This window comes from Drechmeria coniospora, chromosome 03 (genome assembly GCF_001625195.1).
Source record: "Drechmeria coniospora strain ARSEF 6962 chromosome 03, whole genome shotgun sequence".
Taxonomy (NCBI): Eukaryota; Fungi; Ascomycota; class Sordariomycetes; order Hypocreales; family Ophiocordycipitaceae; genus Drechmeria; species Drechmeria coniospora.
This window is the reverse complement of record NC_054391.1, coordinates 2,216,781-2,231,639: the sequence shown is the minus strand read 5'-3', so window position 1 is coordinate 2,231,639 and position 14,859 is coordinate 2,216,781. Positions and strand designations below refer to the sequence as shown.

General features: G+C 44.5%; 2 protein-coding genes across 2 annotated transcripts; one reads left to right on the top strand and one right to left on the bottom strand.

The window, feature by feature from the left end:
• Positions 1-1,213: 1,213 nt before the first annotated feature.
• On the bottom strand, positions 1,214-5,666 carry DCS_06477 (WD repeat protein; the record flags this gene model as incomplete). The annotated part of the gene is made up of 9 exons (XM_040803767.1): positions 1,214-1,470; positions 1,526-1,754; positions 1,807-2,057; positions 2,111-2,357; positions 2,418-2,891; positions 2,957-4,037; positions 4,200-5,242; positions 5,310-5,507; positions 5,586-5,666. 9 exons carry the CDS (start codon positions 5,664-5,666, stop codon positions 1,214-1,216), a joined length of 3,861 nt encoding a protein of 1,286 aa, XP_040653871.1.
• A 3,904-nt stretch (positions 5,667-9,570) lies between these two features.
• DCS_06476 (Oligomeric Golgi complex subunit 6) lies at positions 9,571-11,707 on the top strand (the record flags this gene model as incomplete). The annotated part of the gene is made up of 2 exons (XM_040803766.1): positions 9,571-9,897; positions 9,953-11,707. The coding sequence occupies 2 exons, from the start codon at positions 9,571-9,573 to the stop codon at positions 11,705-11,707; spliced, it is 2,082 nt and encodes a 693-aa protein (XP_040653870.1).
• Positions 11,708-14,859: the final 3,152 nt, after the last annotated feature.

Sequence of the window (14,859 nt, the reverse complement as noted above, 5' to 3'; positions counted from 1 at the left end):
AGCTTGCTTATAGGGGGAGAGCCTTATTTCTTTATTATCTTTTACTTAAAAGGTCTTTTAATAAATTTTTACTAGGATTTCTAGGGAATTGATATAGGAAATTTGTAATGAGCGGGACAGTTTAAAGACAGTTAGGTAAGTAAGTAAGCCTTCTTTCAGAAATTGAATAGTATTTAAGACTAAGTAAAGCTTGACCCCTTTTGAGCTTCCGTACTTATACTCCTTTTGTAGCCGGGGCGTGCCTTACTCCTAGGGCTACCCCGCCTTCCTGTCTACCCGAGCTTTACCCGGGCGCCTAGTCTTACAAAATCGATAATATTTGAAAGGGTTTTCCTTAGTATAAGTAATAACTTATCTTATAACTAGTTATATTATATAATAAAAGTTAACTAGTAAGAAAATTACAATACGAGTATTATTGTATTAGCCTAAGCCCAACTGGATAATATAAGACAAGGAGGATAACAGACCCACCCAAAAGCAAAGGGTATATATAGAAAGGAAGCCCTAACGGATAAGTAGTCCTTTTCTCTCTTTAAGTCTTTTACTAAACTTTATTGAGATTCTTAGAGCAGCTGCCTAGTAACTCCGTAATAAAAGTAAGAAGAAGATATAAGACTTTCTTAAAACGCCTACTTTTATAGAAACAAAAGGCTGTAGCTTATTATTACTCTTATTTAGTACTATTTTGCAAACCCTTTAAGGAATAAATATATAGTATTTAACAAGTACATTCCTTAGTATAGTATGTATATATTATAACCTATTTTGTTACGGAGTTAATAATTAGCTGCTCTAGGAATCTCAATAGTATTTACTGAAAGACTTAAAGGAAGAAAGACTACTTATTAGTTAGGGCTTCCTATTTGTATGCGCTCCTTAGGTAGGTCTGTTGTCTCCCTTTGTTATATGTTATACATATGGGCTTAGCCCGATACCGTAACATATTTAAGTATAATAAGTACTTATACGTTCAATTTTACTTAAACTAGGTTTAAATATTATATATAAGTAGCAAGCCTTAGTATTATAAGTATATATACGCTCATATATGTCTACTACATACTATAATTATTCTTTTAATAATTAATTAGCAATGAATAGCCCAGGACTCCTTATTACAAAAACATAATTAAACTACTACCAAAACGAATACGCATATACCAATTTATAGAGGAGAAAGGCAGGTGGGAAATAAGGAGAAATTGCTATATTACAGCCCGAAACTATCTAGTAACGAATTCGCGTCGGGCTCCTCAAAAACTGGGGGGACCGCTGCTGAAGCCTTCGCAGCCGATTTCGCAAACATATTTGCGCTCTCATCCTCGTCTCTTGGTTTCATCTCAAAGTCGCGCCGCGGAGGAGGCAAATCGTCGACAACCAAGGAGCTTCTTCGGCGCAACAGTTTTAGCGGGTTAACCTCACCACCAAACCCAGCCGTGGCTGGCTGCTGGAATTCCCAGTTTCGCACTATAGAACGAGACAGTCAACACACGGGTTCCTGCCTCTATCTGCTCCGACTTACCCAGATCTAGGCCCAGTAGATCGCATCCCATACGGTCGTACAATTTTGCGCTGTGCAGCACGAACTCCCATTCTACCCTTGGAGTTATTTTCGACGCCCCTCGGAGCGTTTGTAAAGTCTGCTGGCGAAGTTGCGAGTAAAGGACAACCAGAGCCGGGTCATCCGTGAGGAACAGCCGCGACTTGATGTCGGGCGAACTCGGAGTTTCAAGGAGCGCATACACAGGCATCTGTCACGCCAATTGTTAGCATTTGTACAGCTTTGGCCGACATTACACATACTACAAGGGCCCTGACTGCCATGTCCCTGCGGCCAAGCATCCAGAATGCCCACGATGCGAGCCATCGGTTTCCCTCCTGGGCTGCAAGGGGGAGAACCTCATCCTGAAGCAGCTTGCACAGAATTGGCCCGCCGTCTCCCTCGTATGCTCGTGTGATAGCAACGGCCAACTGAAGGTCTTTCAGTTGCTTCAAGCAAACTTCGGCGGCATCCTCGAGGTGGTCCGCAAGTAGGAAGAAGGCAGCAGCGTATTCTGTTCACCCACTCAGCATAGTGCGAACGTATCAAGACACACGTCAAACTCACCAAATCTTCGCTTGCCAAGCAACGCGTACGCATTCTTCAGCGCCGCTCTCTGCCATTTCGGGTCGTCGAAGTTGTTTGACAGCAACCGTTGCGTCGCCGCCTGCTCCCTATTCCAGCTGGCCATCCGCCACAGCCTCTGCAATACTGTTTTCTTGCGAAGAGCCAGGTAGAAGAGGCTGCAGTGAACAGGGTTCTTTTCTTCGGTTTTGATGTATTCGTTTTGAGCAATTATCTCGAACTGTGCCCTCTGTGCTGTCGGTCAGCCATTTCCAAATTACGAATCCGCGTGAGCCTTCAGGTCACTTACCAACGCCTTCACATCAGAAAGCCACATGAAGATGCCACTGCCACGAGCGTGATGCCAAAGCATCTGCCCGTGTGCCTGTCGCGAGACAAAGTCGGCGAGCAAGTCCTGACTGCTCGAATGATAGGCCCAGTTAATTTCCCTCCACGATAATAGCGCTTCGCCAGTCTGCCCCTTTCGTAAGGAATTTTGTCGGTAAAAGAGCATGAATCTGGCAGCATTCTCATCCATCGACCGACGATGCTGCTCCACAAGTGCTACGCACTCTACCATATCAGCAAGTTGTATCTGTTCATGACCCGTAAGCTGAGGTATCCCGATTCTTAGCAGTCGCTCATTGATAGCCACCGCCATCTGTTCAGAGAAAATCTCCGTGGCATCCCCGACTTCATCCTCCCGGCCCTCAACTCCCGGCATGTTGTACGTTCCATTCAAGTAGGAGTTCTTTGCCTTGCCGGGCACGAGACTCCGGGAGATCTAGAATACGACGGCTCCGTCAGCATTCTCAGTGCTTCAGAATATACAACCATCTGTCAACTCACCGGCATCGTGTGGAAGTCCTGCAAATCTAGACCAAGGTAGTCATCTACAGCTTCGCCCGGAATGAGGTACTTGAGTGTCTTGTGTAGAGCCGCAAGGATTTGCCGGACTTGAAAACTCTTTCCGGCCAATATACACTGGCTAAGGAACTGTGGGTGAAATAGGGGAATGGGGCCGTTGAATCTCTGGACGGCTTGGAACAGGTCCCACGACCCGTCCCTACGATTGGCCGTACGAAAATCCGCAATGAGAGAGTCAACACTGCCGGCATGTCTGTCGTATATGAATAACTGATTTCCAGCACCGACAACTAAATGGCCATCCCCAAGCCAGGTAGAATCCCCAATAGGGTGGGGCGTGAGGGGGCGAGTACTGATCTCTCGGATTGGTGCCCAAGCTGGCCCTTTGTTGAGGTAGTCAAACCGCATCTGAGATACCAGAATGACGCGATATTGGAAGCCCACAGCGAGAATTGACTGACTGTCCGGGGTGGATGTCCAGTCAAGATCTTGAATTTCGTCGTGCAGTTTGTAGTTCTGTTCATATTCCAGGCGGGAACCACCAATGTCCCATATCGTTAACTGGGATCTTGCTGAGTTCACCAATGCTGCCTTCTTTAGCATGCTGCCGCTCGCCAGAGCTGGGTTGGTAAGCCCTGTTTCCGTGCTGCACGTCGAAAGCCAGTCAACGCACCGGCGCGAAGGGTCGATGCGAGCTGTCCAGAGGTCGACCCGGCCAGTCCACGTATAGGACATGGCAATATCCCTGGCAAATACGTCCAAAGAGTCCGATGTTACCGGGAGTGAGCCAGCAGGATCAACGGGGAGGACATATTTTAGCGAATCGGGCATGTTTAGTTCGAAGCGACAGAACTCGAATATGGCCGCGCCCTCGTTGCCAGCTGGATCATCCAAATAGTGCGGTAGATTTGCCTCCCATACTATGCCTTGTCGATCCGAAGTTATCATGGCTACGTGAGCCGTCGTCGACTTTCTGGCATCAGGCCGAGGCAGTATGATAAGACAGAGCGGTGTACCTGAAATTTGGAACGCACATCGTGCAAGAGGAGCCGCTATCTCTGCCCTGCAATCCCATAGTGATAGCTCAGTTCCACAAATGAGAATGACGAAGCGGCCCTGTCGAAGGACACATATACGATGAATATGCCGCTTTTCAGGAATGGTGCTCCGGCGAGTTAAAGCCCTCAGGGGCGGCAATGACGACGAGTGTTGCCAGACAACGCACTCGCCAGCAGCGGTCCTCGACACAATAGCTCTACCACTAAAATTGCGCACTATCTTCTTTATAGGCGCAGAATGACCAGACCAAACTGTCTGCAGGGCAATGCCTTTGTCATTGTGTGTGGGGTCGAGGAGGTCTGCAACATCCCCCGTGAAGACGCCCACTCGGCCGTCAAACACGTGGAGGAGCATGTATAGTCGTCCGTCTGGCTTTCCACAGTACGTTTCGACCTGAATATGACTGAAGCGGTTGCCGAAAGGCTTAAGGAAGGACGATATGCTTTCAATCTGTCGAACCTGGACGTCCGCAATGTTTAGTATCTTTCCACTGCTTCTGGAGACTTTGCCGACATTTTCAAGAGCCCATGCTGAAATACCTCCGTTGCTGTAAAAAGCCAGACATATTTCGGGGTTCTTGCGAGCAATGGCCACAACGTAATCCAGGGCTACATCGTCAGTGCTATAATTGCTTGCCATGCGATCTTTCGCAGCACTTTCCACCGCAGTAGTAAAGTCACGGCCATCGATGATGCATACAAATCGACAGCTGGGCGAAGTAGGTATCCCGCTACCATTTTCATGGAGATCCACCTGCCCCCAGAGACGCCAGTATCGCCCGTCACTCGCATCCGGCGCAGTCCATATACGGACACGAAAGTCGAGACAAACTGTATACAGGACATTCTCGACGGTTTGGTCCAGGTGATAAGGTTTTCGCCACCTGATAGACGTGACGATGTCGGGGTGGCGGAGATAAGTCATATCAAATCGAACTTCGTCCGGACCGTAGGTTAGCCGCCTCCATACCTTTGGCAGTCGGTCGTGGTGACTGACACTAGCGATGTATGCCGAGTCGTATGAGATGATCGATGTCATGACCGGGTTGGGGAGAGATTTGATCCACGAGCAGGTGGGCGGATGGGTCTTGGTCGCGAAGAGTGAGAGCGTGGTGTTGCCAACGAGAAGCTCTTCGGAGCTGCCCCAGGATAGCGAACATGGCGCGGCTGACTTGAGTGAGGAGACTTCGAAATAAGCCTGCCGAGTCCACTGCTTGCTTATCAGCCCCGGTCAAAGGCCATGCGAGGAGCGTGCACGGTCAGTGGAGGTAGGTAACCTTTGGATTATCACCATCGACAGAGTTGACTGGTTGGTATATTCGAACTTGCTCAGCGGAACAGACGGCAACTTTTCCCGACGCCTCGTCAATTGCAATCGCTTCTAGCTGGTGCTCGTCATCGTCATCGTTGTACACGGTCTGGAGTACTGTTTGAGGGCCATCGAGTATGGTAAAGGCGCCGCCTGTTGTGTACACCTGTAGAGATCATGCCTGCCTCAGATTTTCGGAACCAGTCCGTGTATTTCGTGGTGGACCAGAAGCTCGAGAACTTACATTGAGATGCCGGCCTTGCCAGAGGCCAGTTGCCAGCCCCTGGACGCTGGACTGTGGCTTTCCCGGTAAAACAATAGCCATCCCTGCCAGATATGACTTCCTTCGTAGGCACGATACCTTGCCTCATCTACCGCGTTTAAGGTACCCAGACAGAATTACCATGAAAAGAAAGACCATGTCTGAGAGGTATTGCGATTGAGGTGGGCACAGCAGACTTTGCCAGCTTCAACATGCTACGGAGGTAATAGGACAGCAGGCACAAATTAATCACCCAGGTGCAAGGTGCAGTCGGCTATAAAGAATGTTCCAAGTGTCGGGTATATTGACACTATAGTGTACTTTGATCTATGTCCCTCGTGGGGGAGTCCTTGCGGCTTTCGATACTTCATGACCAAGCTTACTGACCTGTGCGCTAGATCAGCTGAGATGATACACTACTCCAATATACCGAAAACAATTTGTTGCATTCTGCCTAGACACTGGATAAATACGTATACTAAGAGCAATTATGATATAAAGAAAATATTATACTTTATACATTATATAATTATTCTATATATATTAGTTTTATTGTATTTAAGTTATAAGATAAAGTATAATATTTATTTATATTAATCCTTTTGTATAATTCTAAACTTAAAGAGCTAAAGTAAAAAGCAACTATAAATACTACCCTTAGTACTATAATAATTTCGCCTAGGTAGGGCAAAGGTATAGAATAGTAATTATGTTATTATAATAATATAGTTGTAAGGCTGTTATAATATTAGGCTTTGCCTAATAGAGCTATGTCTTAGGATAGAGTCACGTGCTACCGCACGTGACTGTACTCTATGACTAAGCAGGTATTGGAGTATAAGTACTCCAATGCCTGGTACTTAGGTTAGAGTTCTGTAGATTTCTTAACAACTATTTTCGACCACTAGATACTGGTAGTACTAGTGACTCCATAACAAAGGCGCACTATAAGCGTAGGCCTTAAAAGCAAATGTAAGGTGCAGTACCCGCACTAAGTGCGGATACCAGTAGATCTTTTAATAGTTTTGGCCATTTGGGCAAACGGTTAACTAGTCTATTGTCTATATATGCATACCTGTTGCGGAGCTATTAGGCAACTACTGTTACGGAGTCGCTAGGCGACTGCTCTAGGACTCTCAATGATATTTATTAAAAGACTTAAAGGAGGGAAAACTACTTAGCAACTAGGGCTTCTAGTTGTGTGCGTTCTTCCTAGTGGGTCCCTTGGTTCCCTCCGTTCTCTTGTATCGGGCTAAGCCCGATACTATAATAACTACTCTAGGAATCTCAATAAAGTTTATTAAAAAACCTAAAGGGGAAAAGGGCTACTTGTCTATTAGGGCTTCCTTTTTGTATATATTCTTTAAGTAGGTCTGTTGTCTCCCTTGTCTTATATTATTCAGTCGGGCTTTGTTACGGAGTTGCTAGGCGACTGCTCTAGGATATTACGGAGTTGTTAGGCGACTGCTCTAGGACTCTTAATAATATTTATTAAAAGACTTAAAGAAGGGAAAACTACTTAACAGTTAGGGCTTTTAGTTTACATGCGTTCCTTTAGTAGGTCCGTTAGTCCCTCTATTTTATATCCTATATTAAGCTAAGCCTAATACTATAACATTCTTACCTAGTTACTAACTAGTACACTTCTTACTATTACTAACAGCCTTAATTAATATCTATTTTGAATAGTTCGTACAATTATACTTCTATTATATACTCTTTCTATTTTCCCCCTTTTTATTTTAAGACTAACTAACTCTACTAGTTGTATACAACTAGTAGTATAACTTAACTTGTTATGGTCTTAGGCTTTGCCCAAGCACAGTAGTTAAGAAGAGCAGCAACGGCTCTTATAAGCGTAGCTAATTGACAAAGCATTGGCTTTCTTTGTTAATGTCACGAAGCTGACTAGCAGGAAGGCAGTATGCGCAAAGACTGTAGAATTTTCGGACTAAGGAGGAAGAAAAGAGACAGAAAACAGCAAGGGCGGCGAGGAACGGCCTATATACCCAGACGGTCCGCGCGTCACGTGACGGGGGGTGTAGGGTAGGCTAGGAAGAGAATACGATATACGATATTGTCACAGTTAATACGTACCCATTTACTAGATACAATAAGGGGGCGCCGCATAGCGCAACGGCTAGTAGCATAGCTACTGCTTATGCCCTACTGGGGTTAGTCCGTTATGTAACTAGAGTATTTAGAGCTGTATTGTATGTAAGTAGATTGTTTAGAGATATATTATATAGATGTTATGGTATCGGGCTTAGCCCGATATACAAGAACGGAGGGAACCAAGGGACCCACTAGGAAGCACGCACACAACTAGAAGCCCTAGTTGCCAAGTAGTTTTCCCTCCTTCAAGTCTTTTAATAAACATTATTAAGAGCCCTAGAGCAGTTGCCTAGTGACTCCTTAACAATAGAATTAGATAGAATTCCAATACGTATATATTATACTAATTAAGGTACTACCTCTTAAGTATAAAATAGTCCTACCTTTTCTATAATCTTAGATAGGAATAAGTAAGTATATAAGTATAATAAGAATACATAAGTCTTTCTTTTCTGAATTGCATCATAGTACTACTATTTGACTTATTTAAATCTGTATTCCCTGCTTAGTTACTAACTAGTGCCCTTTTTACTATTACTAATAGTATTAATTAATATTTATTTTGGATAGTCCGTATAACTGTACTTCTACTATATACTATTCTTCCTATTTTCCCCCTTTTATTTTTAAGAGTATTTAGTCGAATACTTAAGTTAATTAATCGGATATTATATTATTGGGTTTAGCTCAATATAGAATACAAAATGGAGGGAATAAATAGACCCACTAGGGAACGTACATAAACTAAAAGCCCTAATCGGTAAGTAGTTTTTTCTTCTTTAAGTCTTTTAATAAACATTATTAAGAGTCCTAGAGCAGTAGCCTAGTAACTCCGTAATATCGGAACTCTAATAGCTATTCTCCTAACTACTACTAGCCGCTATTAGCTAATAGTACTACTCTTAGTAATTTTAACTATAGTATAGGGGTAATTAAGCCGGTAACTTACTGTACAACACAACTAAGCAGGTAACCTACTGTATAGTATAACAGACTGGCTACCTAACTAAATAGGCTTATATACGTATATACAGTACGGTATAATAGACTAGCTACCTAACTTCACAGACTTATCTATACGCATATTAATATAGTAGTTATAGTCTCAACCTAGGTATATAAGGTTGTTAAGGTACTACCTTACAGGCATAAATAGTCCTATTTCCCCTATACTATACTTAATTAAATAATTGCATTCGTTTATATAATTTGGTACCCCTAAGTTTGTACTCTTATCTAGTTACTAACTAGTACCTATTTTGCTATAACCAATAGCGTAATTAATTCCCTAGTCCGTAAGATATACTTCTATTACCCTTACTTCTTATATACAAATTGTAAGAGTTATAATACGCCTTTTTTAAATACAGCTACATTAAATATAATGGAGGCAATAATTATTAAATAATAGTCTTAACTACCTAATACTATAAGATCTTTAAGGTATTTTAATATAAGAATTAAGAATAATTTAAGGATTTTATTAGGGGCAATATTTGAATTTGCTTTATAAGATCTCTTGCTAAAATATAAGACAAAATTGTTTATCTGAATTATGTTTTTATATAGCCTGAGTTCTATATAGTTTATATTTTAATTTTTTATTCGACTTCAGAAGTTTTGAAGGGCGTTCATTGTGTTCAGTAATACTAATTATAATACAATAGAACTAGGGTTATTTTAGTCGAATGATTAGGCTACTCGAAACCAGGGAGGGCTGTGGTTGGGTGGTAGTTTACTCGCCTGGGCAAGCTCTATCCACCATAACAGCGAAGCGATCGGTTCAAAAAGCGGCCTCGTACCAAACAAAACGCCAGGCACATGTCAACCCTGCCGCCTCTCCTGAGATTATATGCTAACATTCCCTGGGAGTAACCCATTCAATCAAGACATGGCCGTTGATTCGATATCGCTGGAAAGCCTGGGCAATAGTCTACTGGCACTCCCTGGCACGTCGGTATCAACAGCCTCCAAAGGCTCCAGTCCTCTTACGGAAAAGGTGACCGCCATACTGTCCACGTCTTATTCCGATGTGGAATTTCGGGAAGCTCTGTCCCTCCTTGATGCGAGAGGCGTAGAAAACAGTGCTAAATCCCGACGTCGAGTAAGACTTGATTTGCACAAGGAAGTCCTTGATAGTAACAGCTCAATCATTGATGAGTTTGGGCATATCGCGGAGGTAGGTGTTTCGTGCACAGCCAAGCCACTAATATGTGATCTGATTATCCGATTAGCAACTTTGCCGCATCAAAGCTACACTAGATAAACTCAACGAGGGATATGACGACATGAGGGAAGGAGTCATTGTTGCTCATGCTGCAACAATGCCAGCTCTAGGCGAGGCCAAAGCACACCTCGACGCACGAAGCCAAGTGGAAACGAAGCGAAAGATTTTGGAATCTTTCAAGGAACATTTTGTGCTGACAGGGGAGGAGATTGCAGCCCTAACGTCAAAATCTGAGCCTGTTGATGACCAGTTTTTCGACACTCTTTTGAAAGCGAAGCGGATTTGCCAGGATTGCGAGATTTTGCTCGGCTTCGAGGGACAGAAGCTCGGCTCTGACTTGATGGCACAGTCGTCCAAGAACATACATCTTGGCTTCCAGAAATTATACACATGGGTTCAGCGGGAGTTCAAGACGTTGAACCTTGAGAATTTGCAAATGAATCCATCGATTCGGAAAGCTCTCCGGGTTCTGGCTGAGAGGCCCTCCTTGTTTCAAAGCTGCCTGGACTTTTTCGCCGAGGCACGAGAGCGAATCCTCTCGGATGCATTCCACGTTGCTTTGACGGGAACGACAACCCTTGGCGTAGAGGAGCCTTCGGCAAAACCTATCGACCTGGCGGCACATGACCTTCTCCGATATGTTGGAGATATGTTTGCTTGGATCCACTCAGCAACCGTTAGTGAACGTGAGACTCTTGAGGTCTTATTCATTGCAGAGGGGGAAGAACTCGCTAGGGGACTCAAGTCCGGCCGAGACGCTGAGATCTGGCGTCTCGTGGCCGATGAGGACGAAAGTGACAACGAATTTAACGCGCTTCGAGCTCTAGGCGACTTGGTTGATCGAGATGTTGCCGGGGCGTCACGGACGCTTCGACAGAGAGTCGAGCAAGTCATTAGGTCAAACGAGGACATTATCTCAGCATACAAGCTCTCCATGCTTATTAACTTCTACCAAATCACATTTCAGAAGCTCCTCGGTATGGACTCCAACCTAGTAGAATGCATAAGGAGCCTCGAAGAGGAAGCTCTGCGCCAGTTCCGATCCCTTGTCAGGGATCATATCGCAACTCTGCAGGGTGAATTTCAGCACACACCACCAGACCTAGGCCCTCCCGCATTCTTACACGATGCACTTAAGCAATTAAAGGCGATAATGAAGACATTTGAGTCATCATTATCCTCGAATGACAGCAGAGAAGGTGACTTCGAGAAGGTGCTGGCTGAGGCTTTCGAACCTTTCATGTCGGGCTGTGACAACATGGCAGAATCTATGCAACTTCCGGACGGCGCGATTTTCCTCGTGAACTGCAAGCTTACGGCAGTGAAATGCCTTGGAGTCGCTGATTTTACCAACCGGAGAGCAGACCAGCTCAAGGATAGTATCCGCACTGAGACGGCAAAACTTATTGAAGATCAGCACCGCTTCTTCTGCGAGGGTTCTGGTTTAAGTCCTTTGCTGGGGCACAACGATGAGACATCAAAGGAGCAGCTGAACAAAGACACTATTTTGAAAGCCAGCCGCAGGCTGGACGAGTTTTTGCCTTCGGCGCTGATGGATGCCATGGAGAGGCTAAGGTATTTGCAGGACTCATCATTGGCTCACGAGGTAACGGAACTTGCGGCAAAGCGATTTTGTGAGGATTTTAAGGGGTTAGAGCAAGAGTTAGAGCGGGTCGATCGGGACTCAGAGAATCCAGGCGAACCCGGCTTGAGGTCTGTATTTCCAAGGACGACGACTGAGATTCAGGTCCTTCTATCATAGCTCTTACGAGTATTATCTCTGCTTGTAGCCAAGAACATTAATCAGTTTAGCAATGAGTAACTCTTGAGTCATTGGTGTTGCGGTATCAGGCTATGGGGTCAGTCCGTAACAATTGTTACGGACTGACCCCAGTAAGGCATAAGCAGTAGCCATGCTACTAGCCGTTGCGCCATGCGGCCCCCCCTTATTGCATCCAGCAAAAGGGTACGTATTGACAAAGAAAGCTAATGCTTTGTAAATTAGCCACGCTTACAAGGGCCGTTGCTGCTCTTCTTAACCATTGTACTTGGGCAAAGCCCAAGACCATAACATAATGGCTTCTTACGCTGTAATCCAGAAGTTGGTACTATTTAAGGCAAGTCTATTGATTTATACCGTTTAAATACTATAAGCCGTATCAAAAACTGGTTCAATTTACTAAGGACCTCTGAGATCCAGGCTATTGCGCAGTAATACTGTTGGTTCGGTTCTGGGGGATTCTAGTAACAAGAGATCTCTTTTAATAGATTCAATTTAGTACGAAAGGAGAGAAAAGAGGCTGTGCTAATACAGCTACTTCTATCCTCTCGATAATTGTGCGCTATATAATTACGTAATCCTAGTCCACCATTAGTTACTATATGCATACAATATATAAATACTATTGGAATATAAACAAAACTGGGATCCTTAAAGGCCTCGGTAGTAACGGCTTAGTACTTAAGAGGTCGGATAAGACATTCTAACTAAAGAATAAAGCAGGATAGCATTATTCGACTACTATTGTAGAATTTATATTGGTAATAAGCCAGGGTTAAGAGCTTAGATATAAGGCGCGCTATAGGGGTATATGCCTTATAAGCAAATGTAAGGTGTAGTACTTGTACTAAGTGCAGATACCTCTCTTCCAGATGCACTAGAACCAGAAGACAACCCTGACCCAATAGATCTTAACCTAGCGTATTGGATCCAGGACCTATACTACTAAGCTAAGGCAAAGCAACTACTAAATAGTAGCAAGCCTACTAGCTGGAAACAGGTACTTAAGTCAGACAATAAAGACCAGTAGATAAGTACTATATTCTTGGAATTCTAGTAGCTTATCCAGGTAGGGGTATTTTATTTTGTCCCCCTTTAAGAAATACTAACTGGCAGACGACTTCTGAAAAGCCGACTTATACTACGAGTCAAAAAGGATCAGTAGAATAACCCTATTAAATTCAAGGCACAAATAATAGCTAAGGGATTTATGCAAATTAAAGGCCTTAATTATATTAAGACTTTTGTAACTACTAGTATTCTACCTACCTAGAGGATACTACTAGCCTTAGCCGCCTAGAATAACTAGTACGTCGAACAAATTGACTTTATTGGTGCTTTCCTAAACAGTAAGCTACCCGAAGTTAATTACCTTAAAATTCCTAAGGGACTAGAAGTATTTATTAGTCTTAATAAGACTAATAATTTAGCTAAGCTACTGTTATAGTATCGGGCTTAGCCCGATATAGGAGAACGAAGGGAACCAAGGGACCTACTAGAAGGAACGCACACAACTAAAAGCCCTAGTTATTAGGTAGTTTTCCCTCCTTTAAGTCTTTTAATAAATATTATTAAGAGTCCTAGAGCAGTCGCCTAGCGACTCCGTAACATTTAAAAGACTTTACTTATACCGGTTAGGAGGAAGGAAAAGCCTAACTATCGTAAGTCAAAATGGATAAGGGGAAGCCTAAAGAAATTAACCTCCAGCAAGTTATAGAGGACTTTATGGCAAAAGTCCACACGGAGTTTGGCCGAATGCACGCCTAAATGGAAACGTACTCTGTATAAATCTCAGCTTTGCAGAAGAATAGGCAGCAACAGGCACAGCAGGACCCAGGGCACTCGTCGGCCCAGCCAATAGATACCTCAACAATCGACCCCTAGCAGGAGCGGACCGGGGACGAGTCGGGTATACTACGGGCCCGTATTAAACGCAAACCGATTCCGGTCGGGGACCCGTACAACGGCAACAAGGGTACCTTTGCAGCCTGGAAGTTCTGCATGGACCGCAAGCTCCGAGTGGATAAGGACTTCATCGGGTCCGCCCAGGACCAATGGATCTTCGTTTGGTAAAACCTCTCGGCCAAAGTCCAGCGACGAGTTATAACGTACTTCGAAGAAGGCTCCCGCATCGGTTACGACCCGTTCCAATTCCTAACGTACCTCGAATCGGCTTACAGCGACCCTTACCGCTAGCGACTAGCGGTTGTCGAACTGGAGGATATTAGGCAAGGGACGTCGGAGTCGTTTCCAGCGTTCCTTATACGCTTCGAAAAGAAGCTTATACTGGTAGGAGGGATGCATTGGCCTAGCGAGGTAAAACTTATAAAGCTCCGTATTGGGCTAACTAAGAGAATGAGGGACTATATCCTCTAGCGGGGGACTATAATAAACAACTATAACGAGGCGGTTAACGCATACAAACGAATCGCGTCCGAAATGGAATTGCAACGCATGGAGGATAAAATTAGGGACCGGGGCGGGCCCGGCCAGGGGACGGCCAGGGCGACCCCCCGACCCGACAAGGACGGCGACACCCCAATATTAGGGGTCAATACAGCAGGCTCTAGGGCTACGGCCGGGCCCAAAGCGGCTACAACCAGACCGACAACAAAAACGAACCAAGGCCAAAGCGGGCCCCAACAGTAGGCGAAATAGGTCATACGGGAAGAGAGAGACAGGCGTAGGGCGGCCGGTATATATATCCGCTGCAGGGAGGGAGGCTACTATATCCAATAATGCCTACAACGAGCCGCAATCCTATATACCCTAGGGACAAGCATTTAGGCCGCTTGGGGGGAAGAATATATTCGCAAGGAATTAGAGACCAAGGAAGAGGAGGGAAACAAAGCGCCTCTGAGCTAAGTCTTGCTCAAAGGCACTAAGGGTTTACAGGCAAGCGGACTATAAGGAACCAGGGGAATTAGGAAACCAAGTTCAAAAAGATTACACTAAGGATGGATAGACTACCCTTTCTTATTGCTATACTTGTAAATTCTACAAGGTTCCTTAATATTCAAATCAATAGCGGCTGCGACTGCTATAGGGCTATTAGCGAAAGGATAGCCCAACGCCTGCAACTTAAGCTTATCCCTCTTCTAACAAAACGGCTACTCCAAACGGCTGTTATAATA